Consider the following 25,605-nt stretch of genomic DNA (forward strand, 5'->3'; position numbering starts at 1 on the left):
AAAGATTATTTTCTCAGATTTACATACAGCAGATGAAAGTGGAAAAATAAGTGTCCTCATCTGAGTGTTTTTAAAAAACCTCTTTAAAATGGATGTTGAAAGCTGTTACCTCTCTGATGCTTCAATCATGCTTGAAGAAAAATATTCACAATTTAAGGTCACTGGGCTCCACACTTGAATTGATGAAGGGAGCGCTCAAAGTAAAGTTTAGACAGAACGAATTGATTTTTTTTCGGGGAGATTTAAATGATCATGCATATATTTTTTTCTAAACTTCTGCCATTGCTTTATTAATTAGGCAGAATTATAGCAGTGCTTTGGAGCCCACTGCAGCTGAAAGATCCCACTGAGGGTCCATGTGGTAAGCTGGGCTTCTGGAAGGAAACTCAGGCTATTCTCACGAATAAGTGGATTTTGGAGAGAACCTGATTAGGACTCCATGTGACTTCCCGCACAATTTGGTTTCTCCTGGATTGGTTTATGGTGTGATATTGGCATCTAGTTGCCAGAGAATCACTAGCCCTGCTTGTTGTTCCTAGCATGGAGGAAAGTATCATGAGCGTGAGCTTGAGAAGGAAAAATGAAAGAGAAAACCGCAGGTGTTTGGATCTAGATAGAACATATGAAAGTTAAAGATGGCGTATGGTGCATTTCCCCTTCGATGCACAGGTGTAATTAGCACAAACAGCAGTTACATGGCTGGGTAGGGAGTGAGGCAGAAGACGGTGGTGCACAGCTAAGACCAGCCAGCATCAGATGCTGAGCAGCAGCCGCTTTGTTCTTTAGGAACTATAGAAAATTTCAAGTTCTAGCACCATCTTTTTTGGTCTTTTTAAATATAAAACTTTTGCAATGTGCAAGATCCTTTAAGAATATGCATAGATGGCTACAGGGCTATCAAAAGGATTTAGTGTCCATCTTGAATAAGCTCCTCCTGGCCCCAAATGAGATCATTTGAGCATCAATAAGGATAATGAATGCCATGTATTGAAACTTATTAAATATGTTTAGATTCATGAGCTTATAACGATATAAAGCAAACAAACAATATCAGTAAAAATCCCCTTTGGAGGATTCTAGAAAAGTAACCTATTATTTTGAAAACCAGTAAATAAAATGAGTCTAGCATTCATCTACTTTTCCTATGTGAACTATACCTTGGAGTACCAAATAGTTGACAAGAGGAAGTTTCTCTTGATAGAAGTAAAGCAGCTATAAATGAAGAAGAAATGATCAAATTACAGTATCACCATTTTGCATTTCTTTAATGAATGATCATCAGTGGCTACTGGCATCACAGCAGGAGAGGCCACCAGACATTATGTGGTCCACAACACTGCCTACAAAGAAACAAGTGTTTATTATTTCAGACTGATTTTTTACCCCATAACTTTAAATATTACTGAAAATGTATCTCTATCCTGGCATTTCAGGCTACTTTTCAGTGGGTTTCAAATAGAAAATGAGCTAATATACAAATCAAGGAAATCTCCAAACTTAGAATAATGTGCTGATGTCATGTTTTCTTTCTCACTCTTAACTACATTAAGGCAAAATAAGATAGTGTGGGGTCACCAAAAGATGACTGCATAGTCAGCTCCTGGGGTAAGGCTGTGTCTTATATACCGTTATAGTCCAAGAATCTAGCATTGTGTTTGGCATCAAATACATAATCAGCAAATATTTTAAATAAACAAATATGTGAGTATAGGAGCTGAAGAGGAAAAAGGAAAGTCCCGCCTCCATTCACCTTTAGTTGTTTAACCTCGGGGATGTCATATCTCGGAGCTTGGGTTTTCTCATATGTAAAATCCTGCCTCTAATATAGTCTTGTAGTGAGGATGCAGTGAAATAATGGGTGAGAAAAGTGTTTTGAAAACTGCAAGTGTTTCTATTTTACACAAATAGAAAAGCATTATCAGCTGTTTTTTTAAATTATTAGCACAGCTTGTTTAATATTTAAAATATCCCCATATCTGGGTAGTTTCTGAGGCTCTGATATTCCTGGAGGAAGGGAAGCTGTTGAAGAGGAGGGTGTGCCATTATGTTGAGGATCTGCTGTGCATAGCTGACTGCTGGACCCTTTATAGTCACTGTTTTATTCACTAAATCCCACAACCCTATAAAGTAAGCATTTATACCCTGGCTATTTAGAGGAGGAACTAAAGCTGCCGAAAGTCATATAAGCTAACCAAGTCACACCAAATGCGAGATGATGGACCTGAACCTGAAACTCAGCTCTAACTCCAAACTCATTTTCTTTCCACGGCATATTAAGTGAAGTTTCCAACATGTTTGAAATTACGTGCTCAACCTCCTTCCAAGTAGGAGGAGCTTGACTTCTATTTTCCTCGAATCTTCTCTTCCTGAATAAAGGCATTGAAACAGCCAAATTTAGGATCCAGCAACCTCCTTTGAACCCATTTCTGAGTCTTTGTTGTATCGTGTTTAAAAAAAAGGCCTATTTTAAAGCCACAGAGTGAATTATGACATTGCATGAGCTTTGGCTTCATCTGAATTTCCTTGCATCACCATTTCTCACCATCCTTTATTGTTCTGAGACCACTACAGCTTTTGGTTGCCAGATTCCTTGGGAGTGTGAAAAACGATTCCCCCTTGTCTCTAGTGGCCTTTTCTCAAGTGTCAGTTTGCTAGGCAGTTATGTGGGTGTGCTGAGCTCAGGAAAATTGTTTCTCAGACATTTTCTACACTGTAAATAGAGGACCCTCTGGACCCATACACTCCCGAGGTTGAGAGAAGCCAGACGCCCTCTGTCCCCCTAAAAGTGAAGGGTTGCTTCACTTTCATCTTCTGCTGCCTACCCACAGCTAGACACAAATCCCTTACCCTGAGATACTCGTTTCGCTTCCAGAGATTTGAGTTCAAGGAACCCAGACCGCTGCAGCATTAAGTCACAAACTGCATCTCTAAGGCAGCCTAATACTTACAAGGTGATGGAAGGGACTGTCAGAATGCTCATCAGTTTGTGAAATTACAGATATCATCTAAAAGCTTACATAAAGGGTTGTGTTGATGACTAAATCGGTTAACAGCTCCTAGAACTATCCGTGGACATAGTATGCACACACTGAATGTTAGCCATTGTTATTATTGCTATTGCTATCAGTTTAGTTTCACATGGAACTTTGCGTGTTTTAGGTTAGCTTGTTCCTTAATCATTGCCTGGGGGATGACTTTCAAGGCACTTTCTTTGGGAGCTGGCAAGGGATGGAAACAAGTGGGGATCTCTCGGGTATTTTGTTAAATATGCTAAAAGGATTCACCAGTCCTGACAGCAGACAGAATCTTAGGAAGATCCTAACACAGAGTATTCCTTTATGGAAGAAAATGGCAAAATCTGGAGAATAATTTTGTTTTTTTGCGTTGTTTTTTTCCCAGTTCTTATGATGTTTTAGGAAAATCTGCATCAAAGCTGTCAGATATAAACCTAAATCTAAATACATGCCTTGCTCTTAAATATCCTGATTTACTTCTTTTTTTTTTCCAAATTGGCTAACGCAAAATAATTGCAGTGGAGACACCTGGTTGCTTTTACCCTGTGTAATTCCCACATTCCCTAAAAGCAGCGCCTGAGAAATTAGCTAAAGAGAGAGCACGGCTGAACACGAACGGCCAGATAACACAATCTGAGTGTACTATCTGGTGTTCTACTTTGCCCTGCTGGGATTAGCGCTGCGAGTGAGACTGAATTGGGCCTTATCTCACTCTGGGGCGGCTCCAGGCTCCAGCTGGATGCCCACATGCATAAACCACCGCTTTGCAGAGCCGAGCGCCTTGCGATGTCCTCATGCCCAAATCCCGGCGAGGCCATGCAAAGCAGGGCGCCTCTGAACCAAATAATCACGGAAGTCTCTGAATAATGCATGAGAGCAGGACCCTCCCTGGCACATTTGAAAATGTACTGGGAGGAACTGTACTCAGCAAGATAGCAAAAACAAGCCCCTGGAACATGCATTCCCTGAAATTTATTCTTGCAGCAGCCACTTGGGGGAAAGTGAAAGCAAATATGAAAACCACCCGAAAATCATGGCGTTTTAGTGAGTTTGAGGCTCATAGGTTTCACATCAATATAAAGCAGCAACATGACAGGATTTAAAATTGTATCTTATTGATAAATACTAACTCTTCCTCTGGGGAATTGGGGGATGGGGGGAAGGGGTGGACTGATCTTCACTGAGAAACGGCCGGCATCGTCCGGAAGCCTCTTATTTCATGCTTTTGTTTGGTTGATTTAGTATCATGTATGATTTCCCTTCATTAAACTTAGCTGATACCTCAACATTGTTTAAAAAAAAAAGCAAAAAAAAAAAAAAAAAACTGTTGCTCAAGAGGCTGTTTCTTTGAGGACCAGAGCTGAATATAATCGGGTGAGGGACCTCCATCTTTCTGGTCCAGATGTCGGCTTTAATATAGCTGCAGTGCTGATGAATGGGATTTGAGTCCACAAATGTTTAGTCTCTAATTTCACATTCCAGCTGCTCATTAAGAGCAAAATAAACAAATCTTTTTGGGAGAATGTTTCCTTCTCACCATGTCACAAACCCCAGCTGGCTGCCCTGCAATGTCCATCTTTGGCTCATGTTCTGGGCAGGGCACCTTCCTGGTCCAGCCAAGAGGGAACAGAGCCAGCAGCTTGTTTCACGCCCTCCCTCGGCACCCAGGTGGCCTTGTCCCCTGGTGCTTGATGATGTCAGGCCTCATGCAATGGTCCTAGCCTCTCCTATGTTGACTGTGGTTGGCTATAGTTTGGCATTTTGAAAACGGAATAAGGACAATTCTCTTGACTCAGAAATCCTACTCCTAGCAATTTATACTCTGAACAAATATTTAGGGCTTAGGATGTTCATCCGATGATTGTTTATAGTATACCCCTCTAAATACAATCAGCCTCTGTGTCCAACATTGGGATATTGATCACGTCAATTATGGTACATCTATAATTGCAATATTATGCTTTTATGGAAGAATATTAAATAAAATGGAAAAAATTGTTCACCTTGTATTTTTTGTTTCAAATACAGGTTAAAATATGATGTACATTATCATTTCAAATGTGTAAAAGAAAAATATGTAGATTTAACTGGTTATATCTGAGTGAAGTGATTATAGGTAATCTTTATTTCCTTTTTCTTCTGTTCTGCATTGCTTATATTTTCTATAATGAAAATATATTGCATTTCTAACTGGAGAAAGGGGGGACAATTGATGATTAAAAAGAAAAAAAGCTAGATCAGCTACAGCCAAAGGATTCTCCTTTTAATGTTATCAGGCACACAGGTAAGAAAAGGGACACAGGGCCTCTGTCCTCCTGAGGGAACTGCTGTGAGCATCCCTCTCCCCTCTTCCTGACCAACTGAAAAGAATCTAGATCTCTGGGTAGTAAGTAAAATACAAATGCCTTAGCCTAATGGGTCTGGCTGCTTTGTAAGCCGCTGTGAAGGAGGAGGTAGTGGCAGCTGGGTGTGTGAGGGGGGAGCAGGGGTGCATGGCTTCTGTGTGAGGTAAGATAACAACCAGCACACGTCTCCATTTTTTCATCACAATACCAGACATTCTTGGAACCGATGGCTTTGACACACACCATTGTCGGCCTCCTAAAGTTATTTATTATGATACTTAACAATCAGAGTTCCCAATTTCCCATTTGCTTAGAACATCATTTTTAAATTCCTCAATTTGTTTTCAAGGCTTGATAAAAGGCCTTTTCATCAGTGTGTCAAAGGGTAGCCTGATTGCTAAGCTCGAACTGCAGCAATTCCCCTATCTGATACAGTATAGTATAGATAATGCTCTATTGAGATAATGAAGAATGGGTAGCCCATAATGAGTGTACGGCTCTAAAGAGAGTCAGGAAATTAATTCCATTCTGAGCATTTGGAAATGATTCCAGCACACAGTACAGCAGTGCAGAGGGGGAGCTAAGTTTCACTTTTTGGAAAAACACACGTCAGCTTATGTTGAAGATGTATTGGTCGTCTGTGCATACTTCATGGTGAGACCCAAAGATCTCCTTGAAATGCCCCCAAGTTTGCCTTACAATCCCTCACAATGTTCTTTGTAAGACACTGAGATTTGGCAAAACTTGATTATGTAGGGAAAACATATTTCAAAGTCTATAGGGCAAGAGGAAGGAGGAGAAATTGATGATTTCCCATCTATTTCACAAGGTCTAGGCAAAGAGAAACCCTTAGCCTGGGCCACTTCTGTTGGTTAAGGCACCAACCAGTTCAAATTCCTGGGGACATTACCATCAGAATTCCTGAAACAATGGCTGATAAAATTTATATATTTATTCATTCCACAAACATTGAACCTGCACATCCATGATGTATAAGGTCCTGTATCATATGCCTTGGGGGTATGAAGGATGAGTAAGGCATACAGCCTGTTCAAGGGATAAGATGTTCACTGGTCACTGGAATACAAAGCATAAGAGTACATATATACAATGCAATATTACCCCCAAAAAAGAATGAAATCTTGACATTTGCAACAACATGGATGGACATAGAGGGTAATATGCTAAGTGAAATAAGTCATACAGAGAAAGACAAATACCACTTGATTTCACTTATATGTGGAATCTAAAGAACAAAATAAATGAACAAAGAAAACCGAAACAAACTCACAGATACATAGAACAAATAGATGATTGCCAGATGGGAGAGGGGTTGGGGGGAAGGATGAAAAAGGTGAAGGGATTAAGAAGTATACATGGGTAATTACAAAATAGTCATGGTGATATAAAGTAAAGCATAGAGAATATAGTCAACAATATTGTAATGACTATGTATGGTGTCAGATGAGTACTAGGCTTATAGGGGTGATCACTTTGTAAGTTATATAAATGTCCAATCATTATGTTATACACCTGAAACTAATATAATATTGCATGTCAACTGCAATTGAAAAAAAAATTTTAAGGCAAAGCATAAGAGGCTCAGATTTCAGGGGGTAGAAATCTCTTCCACCAAGGACATCACCGACAGCTGGCTGGAGGAGTTTCTCGTTGGGCTGCTTTTTATAAATATGTAGAAGTGTGGAGTGTGGAGATATTAATTTTGTTGCTTGATTTTACGAGGGTTAAGCTGGTAGTGGGAGGGATATATTTATTAAATCTGCCCCTGTGAACCTAGCATTTTGTAGGTTCTTTCACATATGTTCTCATTGGCTAGGCAACTTATTCTCATAAAAGTGATTTTTTAAAAATTAAATTATAGTTGACATACAATATTATATTAGTTTCAGGTGTACAACATAGTAATTCTACACTTATATAACTTATGATATGATTACCATAATAAATCTAATAACCATCTGTCACTGTACAAAGTTATGATACTATTGACTACATTTCCTATGCTGTACATTATATCCCCATGACTTATTTATGTCATAACTGGAAGTTTATACCTCTAGTTCCCCTTTATTTTTTTCACCCATCCCCTACCTCTGTTCCATTCTGACAACAGTCAGTTCTCTGTATCTATGACTCTGTTTCTGTTTTGTTTTGCTTGGTTGTTTTTTAGATTCCACATATAAGTAAAATCATACTGTATTTGTCTTTCTCTACTTGATTTTTTTCACTTAGCATAATACCGTTTAGGTCCATCCATTGCTGTTGCAAATGTTGAGATTTCAAATAACAATTGTTGGTGAGGATCTGGAGAAAAGGGAACCCTTGTGCCCTATTAGTGGGACTACAAATTGGTGCAGCCACTATGGAAAACAGTTTGGAGGTTCCTCACAAAATAAGAAACAGAACTACCATATGACCCAGCAATTTCACTTCTGGGTATTTATCCAAAAGAATGAAAATACTAATTTGAAAAGATATATGTATCCTATGTTCATTGAAGTATAATTCACAATACCCAAGATATGGAAGAAATCTAGGTGTCCACCAATAGATGAATGGGTAAAGTTGTGATATATATATATATATAGATAGATAGATAGATAGATAGATAGATAGATAGATAGATATAGATATAGATATAGATATATAGATATATATCTATACACTCTCTCTCACACACACAATGGAATATTATTCAACAATAGGAAAAAAAAGTGAATATTTTTTTAATACACAGGCAGAGTAATTCCAGTGACTTATAAGCCTCCTTCCACCATTTTGATGAGCACATTAGCTCTACCTCTTTTCCATTGCAGAATTGAAAGGGAAGGGTGAGATGGAAGGGAAGAAAACAAAAATACTGAGGTGGAAAAGGTGGTTGAGAGGAAGCTGACAATGAGGAAGGGGGCGACCACAATGGCAGATGGGTGTACGATATTTCTTGAATCTGTTAGTGATGCCTTCTCTTCTGCACCCACATTTTTGGGTCTCCCCTGCTGGTGTCTCACCAAGGCTGCCTAATGTCCCTCCTGGCCTACTTTTGTCCACCCTCAACACTGTTGCTAAATGAATCTTCCTAAATTAACACTTTTCCTCTTTCAGCAATTCACAGTTGCTTTCAGAGCTCATGACAATTTGGTCTCTGCATCCTAGTTTATGCCCTCCTTCCATTCATTCATTTATTAAACAAATGTTTAGTGAAAAATGCACAACATGAACTTTCTGGTCTAATTAGGTCACTCTGCTCTCTGTACCTTCTTAAATATTCTTTGTCCACTGCTTATCTCCATGAATTCTAATTAATGCCATTTTCTTATTTTTTAATTAAAATTATTATATATATATTAAATTACAGTTGACATTCAATACTATTCAGCTTCAGCTTCAGGTGTACAGTGCAGTGGTCAGGCATCTACACCGTCCATGCATGGACATTCTTAAATGAATTAACCCAAGCTCTCAATGAAGCAGGTGGCAATGGCAGACCAGCTAACAGGATACTGTCACCGAGACCAAGTTATCTGTCTTAGGGATTGTGCTGGTCCGGGGAGATTGGCAGAACCTCTACTTAACTTGATAGAGTTTCTTTCACTTTACCAAAACAGTGGGTGCCTGAGATCTCCTTGAGGACAATGTCTTAGTCGTCTCTGAATTCCCAGTGTCTAGCCCCCAGAGCTTGGCAAATATAGGGTGTGGAGGGCACTCAGTTAATATCTGGAGAGCTAACAAATGAATGAGTGGATAAATAAAGGGGGAAAATAATAGATTACTTATTTATATTTCCAAACCCAGGGAAGAGTGTTGGTTAACTGCAAGGACAAATATATGAACAGATGATGTTCTGTCCCAGCTTAGGAGATGGAATGAAAAAGAACAGGAGTTCACAAAGGCCTCTGCATTGTAGCCATAATAGGCTTTGCTTGGGAACTGCTTGTCCTTTTTCCCTTTTCTTTTTTTTTTATCCTCCATTGTGCTGTTGAACAAGTAAGGCCTGAAAAGGAAAGTTGCAGATTTCAGTAGTCCTGAACCCTTTAAGTGTTTTCCTTAGAAACTGAAGTGGGAGTTATGGAAACAGAAAAAAAAAAAAGTTTCCATTGTGGGGAGGAGATTCATGAAGCTGGAGCAAAGCTTGTGCACAATGCAGGCTAGGTTTGTGGCTGGATGGAGACATTATTTCATCCATGATTTTTGCAGCTACTGGCTGAAAGTAGATAAGCAATTGAAAGGAGAAAAAAAAAGTAGAAATGAGAAATATGATTTAATTAATCAAATTTTGTGGGTGTTTTCTTCAGTCATGGAGTGTTCTTCAACCCTATTGTTGTAATTTTACTATTTTTCTAACTTTCTATTTTGACTGCTTTACAGGATTGAAACTAACAAACAAAACATATGTGAGACTATGTCTGATAAAGCAACACCCAAATGCTATTAACCATTCATTCCTTTCCAGAACCATGACATAAGACAACTTTGAACTTCATCAATACAAATGTTCCACTAGTACATTTTTATGTCTTGATGTCAGAGTTAACTGTAGTTACAAATGAACCCCTTACCTATTTGGCTAGTAGAACTTGCAGACATTTTTGGTGTTTACTCATGTAAACATCGCCCTACCGTTTGGCCAGTGATTGTTAAATGCAATGTTAAACGGAATAAAGTTAAATTGGAAGCAAACCCCATTTTAAACTTCAGCCAGTTTCAGTCAGCTTTGAGATAATGTTGACTTCTGATGAAATGAAGGCACCAGGAACTCTATGACCAATTTTCCCTAGTGAGACAAAAGTCTCTAAGATTCCTGGGGCAAGTTCCAGTTAAACCTTTATGCCACAAACCATTATAATTCCCAGCCATAAAATCTCCTGTCTCTTATGGTTACTTTAAAAATCTGTATTGTGTCTAAATTTAAGACACATAAATGAGGCTGAGACTTATCAATTAAATGATCGCCGTCATCTTGTTTATTTAAATCTTTTTTTGTGTTTTCTGTTTTGCCCAATTAACAGGGAAATAATAAAATTTCAATTTGTGGTCTTATTTGACCCAATACCAAGATCTCTCTGATTTAAATGCTTCTGTCCTCATGTCTTTGGCATCCTAGTAATGATGAGTTGCATCATCATTATTATTGTGTTTCTATATTTATTATGCAATTGTTTTGTTAGATAAAAAAATCAGCCTCGGCTTGTAGAATTGAAAAGGGAACAAGTTCCAACATAGGACCATGGCAGGATTAATAATGACATGTCATATAATGTCCAACCCTAATAATATCCTCTCTGAGCAAAACTTTATCGTCAACATTTCTTTGTGGAGTCCAGAAGCTGCGTCAGTCCTTTTCTGCTTTCCCTACTGACCTTTTGGGAAATTTTCTTCCACTGATGGAATTGTCATTCTGTCACAGGAAAAGACAACAGAGTAATGTAAAACGGTGACTGGCAAAAGCAAGGGCTCAGGCTGGCCCGTCTGTGACAGTTTCAGTAAATTCCTTCTCCTGATTTAAAGGGAAGCGAGTGTTACTTAAGCTTTTGAAGTTTCTTTGGCACATTTCAAAACTATTTGGCTAGACAATCTAAATAACTGAATATAGTAATTGTATAGGTTTAAATATTATAGCTCATCCATTTCTTTTTAAAAGCAGAATAAATAACCTTGTATCCTTAAATTCCTTATTTTTGTCATTGCTTTTACTAGGTATGCATTTTTTGAAAAAAAAAATACGGTTTAGGTTGGTCAAGGAAATTCTTTTCAGAATTTTTCAGAACCATTTTGTCTGCACAAGAGAACTCTAGATGTCACTCCTAGTGACAGAGGTAGGGTGGTCAGCCCATTCCATTGGTAGCTGTTCAAATTATGAGAAGGATTTTCCTCATTTTGAACCAATATTTATTTTCCTATAATGCCTACTATTGTGTCTTTATCTGTCAACTTTTCCAACTCTCTTGCCCTTTTAAGCCTGTCTGTACCTGATCATTCTGGAGCTAACCATTTAAAAAATATATTTCTTCTCAATGTTCCCTTAGATGTCATTAGATGAGATAAGACCTGTGATTATAGTAACCACAGCACCTGGCAATTAATGCCATTCACTAAATATTAGTTACATCTTTGTTTTTAAAGTATCAATAAGGTGCACAGGAAAGAAAGCACAGGGCTTTGAAATCTGTTAGGCCTAGATTTTATTGCAGTTCAAGTATTAACTTGCTCTAGGGTTTGGGGCTCTAGTTTTCACCTTTCTCAGTCTGTCCTCGATTTTTCTTTTTTTTTGAGTAATGATAAAATGCAATACACAAAGTTGTGTTCAGGATTACCTGTGCCCATATCCATAAAGCACCTATCACAGCTTCTACTGAATAGTAGTTGCTCAGTAAATATTAGTCTCCACACACACCACATCCCACCCCAACCCCACCTCCTTTGTAACTAGAATAACAGTGTAAACAGAAAAATAGCAGCCTTGGCTTCCAGCTTTGGCCTTTCTAGTCCCAAAACCTTGGACAAATCACTTTACTTCCTTACATGTTTCCCTATCAAATAGTCCCATGTCTACTACAAAAGTTCGTTGTAAGAATCAAATAAAATACTAGATTGGTAATAATTCAAATATCATCGTCTGTTTTCTTAATGTAATTGGCAGTAGTAATATATCAGTGAATAATTGCTTAATGAATGAATGAATTATCTAGTCCCCCACACCTCCCTCCCCACACCAGAGCAGGGAGGAAAAGCCCAGCAAACTTAATATTGAAATCAGTCCATGCATGTTTATGGAAACATAAATACATGGGAACATTTGCTTGATCCGTGCAAATCCAGGCAAAAACTCTCACAGAAACTTTTGGCAGAAGAGCCGTTGCTCAGTGCTGATATCAACACTACAAAAGTTCAGAATCCCAGAGTTGTAATTGTCAATGACTGACACTCTTCTTTTCGTTTCTTCCAGGAATTTCTATTACATTACAATGTTGCGCGATCCAGTGTCTCGGTACCTGAGCGAGTGGAAACATGTCCAGAGAGGGGCCACATGGAAAACCTCCCTCCACATGTGCGATGGGAGAAGTCCCACGCCTGATGAGCTGCCCACCTGTTACCCTGGGGATGACTGGTCTGGGGTCAGCTTGCGGGAGTTCATGGACTGCACCTACAACCTGGCCAACAACCGCCAGGTGCGCATGCTGGCTGACCTTAGCCTGGTGGGCTGCTACAACTTGACTTTCATGAACGAGAGTGAGAGAAACACCATCCTGTTGCAGAGTGCCAAAAACAACCTGAAGAACATGGCCTTCTTTGGGCTCACGGAATTCCAGAGAAAGACACAGTTTCTCTTTGAGAGGACATTCAACCTCAAGTTCATCTCTCCCTTCACACAGTTCAACATCACGCGGGCTTCCAATGTGGAGATTAATGAGGGTGCCCGCCAGCGAATCGAAGAGCTAAACTTCCTGGACATGCAGCTTTATGAGTACGCAAAAGATCTGTTCCAGCAGCGTTACCACCACACCAAGCAGCTAGAGCACCAGAGGGACCGGCAAAAGAGACGGGAGGAGAGGAGGGTGCAGCGGGAGCATAGGGGCCATCGGTGGCCCAAAGAGGATGGGAACATGGAGGGGGCAGTCACTGAGGACTACAACAGCCAAGTGGTGAGATGGTGACCCCATGCCCGCTCCTCCCACTGGAGGGGGACGGTGCGCAGGAGCACTGACCTGTGGCATTCCGTTGGCGACTGTTGGGCCCTTCTGAGAACACCTGGCTGGATATGGCTTGATTTGGACACCTGCTTCCTCTTTGTCTTCATCTTTATCCAGCTGGAGATGATCGGTCTTGTGCTTCTTTTTTTCCTGACACTTTTCCATCTGCGATATTAACTAGGGTAGGAATGCATCCAGTATGTACCACTGTAGAAGGTCAAGGAGAGAAGCGCCGAAAAGGAAACCGTCCGTGCAATTTCCTTTACAGAAGCATAGGTTAAGAGTTCGGGCAACTGCAACCCACAGAGGCACACATGAAAAGCCAAATGAGGGCTTGGATATTTTGCTGAAACTGGTCTATTTCATGCTATCTCTGTAATGGAAACATTGGTCTATTTAAAGAGAGAGAAAAAGAAGTCCCTTATAGACCTTATCACGGGGTTTTAGGCCAACCCTCACTTTGCTGTTGACCGTCACCTTTGAACTCTATTTGAATGTGGTTTAAATTGTAAGAAGAGTAATGTGTTTTGTTGTTGTGGTCTTTTAAAACAAGATTGCTATTGACCATCACTATTCACATCCTACAAAGCCCTGCATCCTAGCCCTGAGACATGCTTCCTATCTCCACATTTTAGGGAACAGGGAGTGGATTCAGGACTGAGGTGCTTTGGGCTCCTGAGAAGTGGACCTTGGTAGGGACATTTAGGAGAAAATGTGTTTATTAACTAATGTCTAAGGAGATTACACTTTACCAAGTTTTATTTTCAATGTAAGGGATGAATGATAAGGGAGAAAAAGGCAGGACGATAACTATATGTCTAACATTTGCAAACTGGCTACAGAACCTGAGTTAAAGAATAATTCTGAGTTATACCTCGTGGGAGCAGTCATCTTTGATATGATATTGCCAGGTTTGAAATGCTGCTATCAGAGAGGAAAAGACATTTAAAAAGAATTTGGCCTAAAGAATAGGACCTTAGCTAGCAGGTATTAAAAATATATATTGGAGGTCCCTAAATAAATCATAATTTTGATTTAGGCCAGGAGACATGGAACACAATAGGCCAAGAGTTTAAAAAGACTCTGCCTCCTGAAATCTTAAATATTTCTAGTCTGATAACTTTTTCCTCCCCACATGGTCTTTATCTGTTGTTAGACTGTGGCTACAGCTGATGAATTGGGCTAGAGTGTATAAAACTGAACCAAAAAATGTGTTGCATTGCCACATGCTTCTCATTTCCACCTTTTCCCAACCACAACTACAATAGCGCAAAGTTTTTTAACAATAAGGGGAGAAGGACAGAAGAGGAAAACGAGAGCTCTTGCCTAGCTTTCAGTAGGAGGACCAGAGTGAGGAAAAAGTCTCACAACAGATTGATCCGATCAATCCTCTCAAGGAGCTGAAGAAAAATGAGCGAAATCCCCAAATCAGAAAAGCCTATTTCATTGATATCTAACATGTTTGATGTTTAAGCCAGCTTTGTAAAAGCCACGTCTCAACTTCCAGAATACTCTCTCTGGGGTTGAGAGTCAATCAGCCCACAAGCATTCATGGAGTGGCTGCCTGCACAGAGGGGAGCCTAGTGCCTCCATCAAAGAGAGATTTAGACAAGACACTTCTCCCACTACCCTTGACTTCATCTGTCATGTGAGGGAAGGCATTATTGGGAATCTCCCTTTTCCAAGAAACTGTGGGAGGCCCTTTTCATACTTTAAATCTATTCACAACAAGGTACATATTATTAGTCCGAATTTCACAGATGAAAAAAGTGAAACCCACTGACAGTAAGTGCTTCCTGGTGGATTGTACACTAGGTCTGGCTGACTGCAAAGCTCAAGCTCTTTTTACCCCATCATGTTTTCCATAAGGGATAAAAGCTTCCTGCCAATCATGCAAGAATCCAGCTGTCATTGCCCAGAAGGGTATGTCTCTATCTCATGTGGCTGGCACAACTGTGACAGCACCAAGCTGGCAGTGACCCAGAGCCAAGCTGCTTTGAGTAAGTCCAGCCCTCTCCACATCACCTACCCATCAACCAGCTGAGAGATTAATGACGTTTTAGGTAATTGTACTTTTTGAGCCATGTATGAGGGTGAGTTAAAGGGGCAAATAAATATTGCTTGTTAGTTGGTTGAGATTAATCTCACAGAATATCAATGCTACTTTTTCCGAAGATTTGTTCCTAAATTAAGGAGGGAAGGAGGATTACAGGTGGGATTAATGAGCAGCTCTCTCTCTCTATCTTCACATTTCAGTGTTAGGATATAATGTTCTGCCTAGAATGGCAGGTCTGCAAATTATCATTCTGCCTGCCACTATGACACACGCATGCACGCACACACACATGTACACACAATAACAATCCAGTGCTTTGTTATGTGGGAAATCAAAACAGGCTAGAAAGCATTCCGATTGTTTCTTTTAAACTCACTAAATTTTTGGCAGAGAATTCATGCATAGTGAGACTTGGAGGCAGCCTCTGCGAACTTCACGCTGTTACTTAGGCACCTCAGGATTTATATGAAAAGGTTTTCCACGGCCTCACTGCTAAAGGCATAATGTATGGTGCTCCACTGGAGACCACGTAGCAAGATGTTCAGAGAAGAAACCATTGCTTCGTGTTGGCCCCAGGCCGGTGCTGAGCAAATTAAAGAAGACCGACAAGGGCTTCCTCCCTCATATCATTTCGTTCTAAAGCAGCACACTTGTCATATCCCTGGGGTCCTATGTTGATAGAAATGAAGAGGTAAGGATGCAGTTTGTTCTCTGAAAATTGACTGCACACCTACATGCGGAATGCAACTCGGGGAAGTGATGCCAACAGAAGGCGTCTAGGCCTGAGGATCCATGGGAAGTCAGCAGCCGTAAGATCCCAAACCAAATCAATTCCAGATACATTAGTGCTAAAAACCCAAGAAGAAGGGGGGAAAAATTCCCCAGGGAGTTCCACATCCTATTGTCTCTTGCAACTCCCAGGTAAACGTTCCTCTTCTTCTCTTGGAAATGGCAGCCCCAGTAACCAGATTGGGATGAGGTGTCTGCTTAAATAATTGTTATTATTATTATTATTACTGACTAAGGTACCTAGTATCTATTCTGCCTCCTTCTCATTTTTTGGTAACCTCCACTTGGTAACTGGAGAAAACCTGCCCTGAGAATTACTTGGATTCTCTTTCTAATAATTAATAACATTAGCAATTAGTGTTAGGCAACAGCTAAGGATAATCATGCGTGCAATGAAAAATTATAAAAATGTGCTTTTTAATATCTAAAGATGGTAACTTTGTCACAAATAGTTTGATCAAAGGCTTGAAATATGAGGATTTATTGAAAAGTCTGTCTAGAGGTCCTATGACTGTGAGGAAGAAGGTCTACCAGCTAGACCTAGCAAGGAGGTGAGCATAGATCATTCAAAAATAACTATAAGTCTATTGGGTAGGGTTCCCATTTGGCTGCTTTAGAAGAGGAACTCAAAATACTAATGACTTCAATAAGATTGAAGTGATTACTCGCTCACTTAAAAGACAAAACTGATTGGTAACACTGGTGTTAACACTGGTGTGTTACCAGACACACCAGAAGCCCTCTCCTGTTGCTTTTTTATCCCAGTGTGCAGCTTCCATCTCATGGCCCAACATGACTGCTGCAGCTCCTACCATCTCATTTACATTTTAGACAGCAGAGAGGAAATGGAGAGAAGTTTCATATATCACTTCTAGTCACATCTTGTGGGCTAGAACCTATCCATTAGCAACATTTAGCTGCAAAGAAAGCCAGGAAGCATCTCTATTATTGGTTGTCATGTGCCTTGATAAATATGAGGGTTCTATTATCAAAGAAACAATGTGAAAATTAATACTGATAAAAACTATCAGTATCTGACACAAAAGGGAATTGAAAAAATATGTCAAGTGCTTTTCAATGTCATCTGTTTTGTCATGTTTTACAAAGGATAAGATTAAAATTCATTACTTTGTATAGTAGTTAATGCTTTTCAAAACATTTTTACATTTAGTATCTCATTGATCTTCCCTACATTCTGGTATGTTAAGTGGGACTTCTATTCATTACCCATTGGATAGTTTGACATGGAGATTCAGAGATGTCAAAAGATTTCCCCAAAATTTCTAGTTTACTGTCAAGAAAGTTGCTCACAGCTCCAGTCTTTTGATTTCTTAGCCTTTCCTACTACGTTATACTACTCAGCATCAGTGTTGGGGTTGGGGATTACTAGAATATGAAATCTCAATCTTTATTGCTTTGTATCTTTCCTTACCTTCTCATGGAACTGACTTAGATAATGCCAACAAGACTGGTGGAGTTGGCCATTAACTCCCTCCTCCAGTGAAGGGGCCTGTTTTTAGGAGTGAAATGGCCAAAAGATGAGCAATGTTGCAGGGGTGAGCGAGAAGCACAGGCGCCCAAACACCTGTTGGATGTCGACCCCATCCAATCCAAAAACTATTCAAGATGAGGGCTGAGGAAATATGCTCGCAGCCCCTTAGGGAAGCTCAGTGTTAGAAATATTTAGAATTAAGTAGGAGCCTGAATAGTGAAGCTTAAGGGGTGATCAATAGAACCCCTGCTCTGACAATTTCTCTTTCTTGCTACATTTTCCCTACGTCCCTGGAATTTTATCAGCAATTTATTGCTTCGGTTCTAATGAGTCCCTTTGCACATTTGCTGGGAAGAGGAAATGCTTTAAGGTGTCATAAGCTAACACCACACAGAGAGTTTATCTGATTCCTTTCCACCTGTGACCTCTAACTGGGAAGAAGGTCCTGTATAATGGGGTCATAACAGAGGTGGAGGTCAGTGAGTGTACGGGTAACTATAGTAAAAAAAAAAAAGGAGGACCCTGGAAAAGGACGCCGATCTTGCAAAGGTAGAAAGATGAGGAATTACAAATGTACTAGAAAATATTGAAGAATGGAAAGAGACTAATGTTCAGCTTCTGTCCTCAAGAACAAGGGCAGGCTGGAGACTAATTCTTTTGACCGTTTAAAAGAGCAAAAAAGGACATGAGGCTCCTAAGATAGGACCAGAGCATTGGGACAGTTTTAGGGCCTGAAGTAAAGGCTGACTGAGTTGGAGGCGTTGGATCAGAGAGAAAGCTGGGTCAGACATATAGGCAGAGAATCCCCTGATCTGATCACAGCAGTGTCTCTAAGCTTTTCCTTTCTCACACTTATTGTGCCTCCACCAGTCACCAGAACGCCAAATGAAAGGCTCCAGGCTGGGTGTCAGGGCTGGCTGAAGTCTAACAACTCTATCCAGTTGCGTCCCCTCTGGGGAACATGCAAAGATTCTTTCTCCAAGGCACTTTCAGCTTTTCTCCTTATCCCCTTCCTCCATCTCTCCTGGACATAAGCCTGCTATTATTCTCTCAGCACATTCACCTGGACACATCTGAACTGATTCCCTAAAACTTTGAATTAACCCTCTGGGCCAGTGTGGGAAGGGTTCTGAGACCTGTGTGTTTTGTAGCCTAATGGATGGAATGCACATGGACCCATCTTCATGACACATTGACAGAACCAACTGACCTTGCAGAGGTGTTGAGATTTCCAGCAGACTCACCTCACTATGAACACCAGCAACATCTGCAAGAAAAATGCCCGTGAACTTCCAGGCAAGGACTTGAGGTAACCTAACAGAACGGCAGCTCTGAGAATGTGGAAGCTCAGATGTTTCTGGAGCATATATTCTAAGTTGTCTGTGGAAAAGACTGCAACTGTCATCTTTTGACACAGTAAGTGGAGACTCTGTGAGTTCCATGTTCTGCTGCACTGTAGGAACTCATCAGATGTCAGTGCTGAAAAACTTCCGTTCCTGCCAGGGAAAACCGTGTTCTGAGGTAGCAGAGTTTGTGTGATTTAGTCATTGTCACATTTGTCTCCCACCAACTTGTCGTTATTTTTTTAAATCATGTGATCATCTTTTCTTTCCTTCTCCCCTTTGCCCCCTGCCCCGGACGTACTTTTTTGGGTTTTGCTTGCATTATTTTTCATTCAATGTATCAAAGATTAAAAAAAAAATGTTGGAAAGAAAAATCTGGACTTTTATCTGGTGCCCCATTTTAGATGTAAAGATAGTTATTCAATAGATAGTAAATTATTTCTCCTAAGAGGTATTTCCTTTTGTTTCTGTGCAATACTATGTATGAACTTGGGTACTAGGAGATTGTATTGTGACATTATCAATCCTTACTGCTATTTAAAAATGATAGTTTGTAGAACTGAGGATTTCCATTGATGTGAAGCACAATTTAATGAATAAGTTAACATATTAAACTGTTGTGGTGTCAAAAACAATTGTTTTCCCCCTATGATTTTGTCGGATGTCTTTGCAAAATGAGAAAAGTTAGTTAAATACTTTAAGGGATTTTTGGAAATTGAATCCACAGGACCAGCTTTGTCAAACTCAAAGAGTTCATGCTTTGGATACAAATGTAGTTATCAGATGTGAAACTTTAAAAGCATAAAGAAAGAAAAGAAAATATAGATTGAAACAATTTAAAATGTCTGAGGCCAGGGAGGATTTCACAGGCTCTCAAACACATAAGCTTCTAAAATCATGGTTCTCAGTAACCCTCCCCATTCAATGCACACTCCAGGACATTGAAATTCACTGTGAAAAGTGCAAAAGCAACCTGAACATGAAAGAATGAGGAAAAGAGTTGAGAAATAATGGTGGGAAAGAAAAACAGGAATTGGAGCAAAGGATTTTGGAACTGAGTCTAAAAGGAAGGAAAAGAGGTAGGGAGGAAAGGAGAGAGAATTGGGGGTGGGGAAAGATGGAGAGAGAGAGTGGAAGAAGAAAATCACAACAGCAATGAAAATTAATATGGATTCACAATTTCAAAGTGTATGGTTTGTCAGAAATTTTAAAATGTATGACCAGTTTCTATAACATAAGCAAAGGAAGAGAAAGTTAATGAGTAAGCTAATGTATTAAATTGTTGTGGTGTCAGGAAAAATTGTTTTTCCCTCATGATTTTGTTAGACATTTTTGCAAAATGAGAAAAGTTGGTATTGAATCCACAGAATCAGCTTTGTCACATTGAAACTTCTAATACAGAAAAGCTCCTTCATTTAAAAATCCCTTGAATGGTGCAATGTACTGTTTTGTTTTCATTCTGTAGAAGTGGTATTGTGGATTCCTTCCTCACTTACAGAAGAGTGAGGTTTGGAGCCTTAGAAAAACGTCATTTCACCATGTCCCTCTACCTAGTGGAAATCATATGCAAAGGGAACTTGATTCTATTTGGTTGTCAGAATAGTCATGACGTATTTTTTCTATGTTTTTCATTGCAATAATGCGCCATGACTTTTCCGACAACCCAATAGAACAATTGAAGCAGTCATAGGAATGGCTCCAAAGATAATAGAAGTTAAAAATACAAACAGCTGCACACATGCACACACACACACATTTTGGGAGCCCCTATCTTCCAAGAAAAAAACTCAGACAAGTTAAAAGAAGGATTAAGGGCCGCTCAAGATTTACTTTTTCTCCCATTTACCTTGAAAATAGTGTTGAAAATAAGATTGAAAAAAAAAGTCAAAATATTGAAAATCTGCTCTCGATCTAGTAATGTTTCACTATCACATATCAGTTTTTATGTCAAATATAAATTTGAAAATTAATGAGGTCTAATTCAGTATAATTATTTCTATATTTTATAAACAATGTCAATTGTTGTTTATGAATACAAAGTAGTACATGATCTTAGCTAATTTAGAAAATACAAGCTACTGTAGAAGCCATACATTTTAGAGCCAAATTGTGACATTATTTTGATGTATTTCTTTTCATATTTTTATGTATTAGCAATTAAAATAAAATTTTAAATAAATGTTTTAGGAAATTAGAATCATACAATCTAGGCAATATAAGTACATATATTAACATCTTAATGCCCATTCTTTGAAAACATAATTTTAATAGCTGCACATAATTTTATCATTCCCATATTTTGGGGCATTCTGGTTGTTATCAATTTTTCTACTAATTTAATAACACTGGAATGAATATATTTGTACATAAATAACATCTACATAAGTGTCTTTGTACACTTGTGGAGAGATGACAGTGAACCACTTGATTGATTTGATTGTGTCTTCCTGACAACTCCAAAAGTAAAAAATATTTAAGAGTTTCAAAATTACATAGATGCAGCTAAATGAGTTGTAAAAAAAAAACCAAAAAACTGAAATGAAAGTTATCCATATAATCAAAGAAAATTACATGTATCTCTCCAGAACCACCTCCCTGTCCCTGAACTGAAGGTCTCCTTCCCCCAAGATGCTGGGAGTGTTGGCTGCTGGCTAACAGCTCTCAGCTGTCTCTCTCAAGGACTTTGCCCTCCTGTAGTCATGTCACCTTTTGAGGCCAGGCCATATGGATGACACTGTTGTGGAGGATAAGGCCAGGTCTTCTGACTGGCGATATCTCAGCTCCAAAGGGCCCTGCAGGGGCAGCTGAGGACTTCATTGCAAAGGACCCCAGGTCACTTCCTGCCTCTGATTCTCCTATGGCCTTCACTCCCCCACAACTTGTCCCCGGTTGGCTTTCCACACACAGCTTCACCACAGGCTCGCCTCGCCAGGGTCCTAGGCTGGCCCAAGTTCCAGCCTCCACAACCTTCCGCCGCGCTGCTGCTTCGTTCTAGCAACAGCACCTGCAGATTTCCCTTCCTGTCTTTTGAACTCATCTATGTTTTGAAATTTTATTTTGGCATCTTTTGTCCAACATTTCCACTTGTTTATGGCTGAAAGAGGAATCTGTGTTAGCCCAGTCTGTCAAGTTTCTAGAAACAAGTCTGTTCTCAAATTTTAAAATCTCCTTTGAGTCTGTGTTTCCGTTGCTTTTTCATTACTCGGCACTTCATCACATTCTATTTCAAGACTCCAATTTTCACAATGAACTTTTACTCCTTTTCTACTTTGGGGGATTTTCTGTTTGCTTATCTCTTTCATAAACCTCTCTCTTTGTATTTACTTCCTTTAATAATATTTTTCTTTTCCTATTTGTGCTTACATGTTATATATTTTACTTTACCATTCCAACTCTTTTTTTCAATTTATTTTATTTCTTTAAGATTTTCATTAAAGTATAGCTAACATACAATATTATATTAGCTTCAGATGTATAACATAGTTATTCAACATTTATATACCTAAAGAAGTGATCACCATGATAAGTCAGCAGCCATCTGACGCCGTATCACGTTATCACAATATTACCGCATTTCCCCAAAAATAAGACCGGGTCTTATATTAATTTTTGCTCCAACAATCTACATTTATTCATTTATTCATGTACAAAAATCTACATTTATTTAAACAGTCATGTCTGGCTGACGATATTAACTGGGGCTTATGTTTGGAGTAGAGCTTATTTTCTGGGAAACACGGTATTGACTATATTCCCCATGCTGTGTGGTTACAGCCCCGTGACTTGTTTTATACCTGGAAATTTGGACCACTTATTGCCCTTCACCTTCTCCCCTCCTTTTAATTTAATTTTTCAATTACAGTTGACATTCAAAATTGTTTTACATTAATTTCAGATGTACAGCTTAATGGTTAGATATTTGTATAATTTAAAAAATGATCCCAGGCTAGTCTAGCACTCGCCTGGCACTATACATAGTTATTACCATATTGCTGACTATATTCCCTGTGCTTTACTTTACATCCCCAAGACTATTTTGTGCTACTAGTTTGTACTTCTTAATCCCTTCACTTTTTCACCCTATTCCCCAATCCCTCTCTCATCTATCACCCCAACAAATCTAGTACCAATATGACACCATACATAATTATTACAATATTATTGACTATATTCCTTAAGCCATACCCTACATCTGCATGACTACTGTGTAACAACCAATTTGTACTTCTTAATCCCTTCCCTTTTTCACTCACCCTCGACCCCCCTCCCATCTGGCAATGATAAATATATTCCCTGTATACATATGAGTTTGTTTCTGTTTTGTTTGTTTATTTTCTGCTTTAGATTCCATATATAAATAAAATCACATTGCATCTGTCTTTCTCTCTCTGACACTCCACTCAGCACAATATGCTTCAGGTCCATCCATGCCACCACAGATGGCAAAAACCCATTCCATTCCATGGCCAAAAAATATTCCACTGTATGTACCACCTCCTCTTTATCTATTATTTAATTGACAGACACCTCTTTATCCTTTATTCTTTTTTTTTTTTAAGATTTTTATTGGGAAATTGGGGGGATGGGAACAGTGCTGGGGAATTGGGGAAAGGGGAACAGACAAGTTGCTGTCGTTTTGTTCTTCAGTCTAGTTGTGGAGGACGTTGCTTCACTGGCCCAAGTTGGCACCATCATTGCGCTCTTCTCTGGCGAGGCAGATCAGTCGCCGGCTTCTGGACGGCCGCTCACTGCGGCTGCTGGCCGCTCACGCTGGCTGCTGGCCACACACGGTAGCCCATGGCAATCCACTGCCACAGGGACTGCAGCCTACGCCGTCGCCGGCGACTCGTGGCAGCCCAGCTCCAGGTTGAGCTGTTGTTCAGCATCTTAGCTGTGGAGGGCAGTGTCACTGGCCCTCATATGTGGGATCCGAACCGGGGCCCTCTGGCATCCCAAGCGAGTTCTTAACCATCGCGCCACTCGGCCGGCCCCTATCCTTTATTCTTTAATCTATATCTTAGGCATTCTAAATAATGCTGCAATGAACATATGGATACACATGTCCCCTTGAAGTAGTGTTTTGGGTTTCTTTGGATAAATACCCTGCAGTGGGATTAGTGGGTCTTCTTTGTCCCTTATTATAGCCTTTTGTTTTAAAGTCTGTTTTGTCTGGTATAAGTATTACTACCACAACTTTTTTGTTTGTTCGTTTTCATTCTCATAAAATATCTTTTTCCATCCCTTTACTTTCTGTCTCTGTGTGTCTTTCAATCTAAAGTGAGTCTCTTGTAGGCAGCGTGTGTAAGGGTTTTGTTTTCTTATCCATTCAGCCCTTTTATGTATTTTCACTGGAGAATTTCATCTATTTACATTGAGAGTAATTATTGATAAATATGCAGCTATTGCCATTTTATTATTCATAATTTTGATCTTTTTTTTTTTCCCCCATCTTAAAGTCCCTCTAACATTCTTTGTAATACTGGTTTGGTGGTGGCAATCTCCTTTAGCTTTTTCTTGTCTGGGAAGCTCTTTAGCTGTCCTTCAATTTTTAATGATAGCTTTTCTGTGCAGAGTAATCTTAGTTGTAGGTCCTTGCTTTTCATCGCTTTCAATATTTTGTGCCAATCCCTTCTGGCCTGCAGTTTCTTTTGAGAAATCAGCTGACAATCTTATGGGAGCTCCCTTATAAGTTATGAGTTGCCTTTCTCTTGCTGCTTTTAGGATTCTCTCTTTGTCTTTAACCTTTGCTGTTCTAATTATAGTGTCCTGGTGTGAGCCTGTTTGGGTTCATCTTGTTTGGGTCTTTTTGCATTTCCTGGACTTCTATGTCTATTTTCTTCACCAGGTTAAGAAAGTTTTCAGTCATTATTTCCTCAAAGAGGTTCTCAATCCCTTGCTTTCTCTCTTCTCCTTCTAGTATCCCTATGATGTGAATACTGTTTGCTTCATGTTCTCCCAGAGATCTCTTAAACTATCCTTATTTTGGGGGATCCTTTTTTCTTTTTGCTATTCCGATTGAGTGTTTTCTGCTACCTTGTCTTCCAAATCACTGATTCGATCTTCTGCTTCGTCTGGTCTGCTGGTGATTCCTTCTAGTGCATTCTTCGTTTCAATTATTGTATTCTTCACTTCTGACTGGTTCTTTTTAATGGTTTCTGTGTTCTTTTTTATGCTTGCTATCTCTTTGTTGAAGTTCTAACTAAGTTCTTTGAGCATCTTTATAACCAGTATTTTGAAGTCTATATGTGGTAAGCTGCTCGCTTCCATTTTGTTTAGTTCTGTTTATGGAGTTTTCTCCTGTTCTTTCAGTCAGGACATATTTCTTTATTTCCTCATTTTGGTTGCCTCTCTGTGTTTGTTTCTATGTATGAGGTAGATTTGCCATGTCTCCCAGTCTTGGCTGAGCAGATTTCTGTACTAAATGCCCTGTGGGACCCTTGGCACAATCTCCCTGGGCCTCTGCTCCAGGTGCTCCAGGAGTGTCCCTTTTTGTAGGTTGTATGTGCCCTCCTGTTATAGGTGAGCCTTGATTGCTGTTGGCAAATCATTGGGTGGGACTGACCCTCAGGTTGATTGGCTGTGGGATTTGGCCATGTCTACAGCTTACAGGCTTCTGGGTGGGAGATTTACCACACTGAATGGGATTCATCCCAGCAGGCTCTGGTGCCTGTTGACACTGCCCGTTGGGTGTGCTGCTTGTGGGGCTAATGGATAGTATTCTGCTGTGGTCTGAGCCAACCTCTAAGTATGTTGGTTTGGGGGCCTCTTGCAAGGGTCTCTGTTTGAGACCCAGGTCACTCACTGCCTTTGACCAGCTAGGGACTGCCTGGTAGGAGCTACAAAGCTAGCCTCAATTG

At 39.7% G+C, this 25,605-nt stretch overlaps 1 protein-coding gene across 1 annotated transcript in view; it reads left to right on the forward strand.

Annotated features, from left to right (window-relative positions):
• LOC109372559 (heparan-sulfate 6-O-sulfotransferase 3) overlaps positions 1-19,383 on the forward strand; it is a 36,879-nt gene extending 17,496 nt beyond the window's left edge. The window contains exon 2 of the mRNA XM_019625911.1: positions 12,324-19,383. Coding sequence (XP_019481456.1) covers positions 12,324-13,032 — 709 coding nt within the window. The 3' untranslated portion in view covers positions 13,033-19,383. The remainder of the gene's footprint in view (positions 1-12,323) is intronic.
• Positions 19,384-25,605: the final 6,222 nt, after the last annotated feature.

This window comes from Hipposideros armiger, unplaced genomic scaffold (genome assembly GCF_001890085.2).
Source record: "Hipposideros armiger isolate ML-2016 unplaced genomic scaffold, ASM189008v1 scaffold_643, whole genome shotgun sequence".
NCBI classification, from domain to species: Eukaryota; Metazoa; Chordata; class Mammalia; order Chiroptera; family Hipposideridae; genus Hipposideros; species Hipposideros armiger.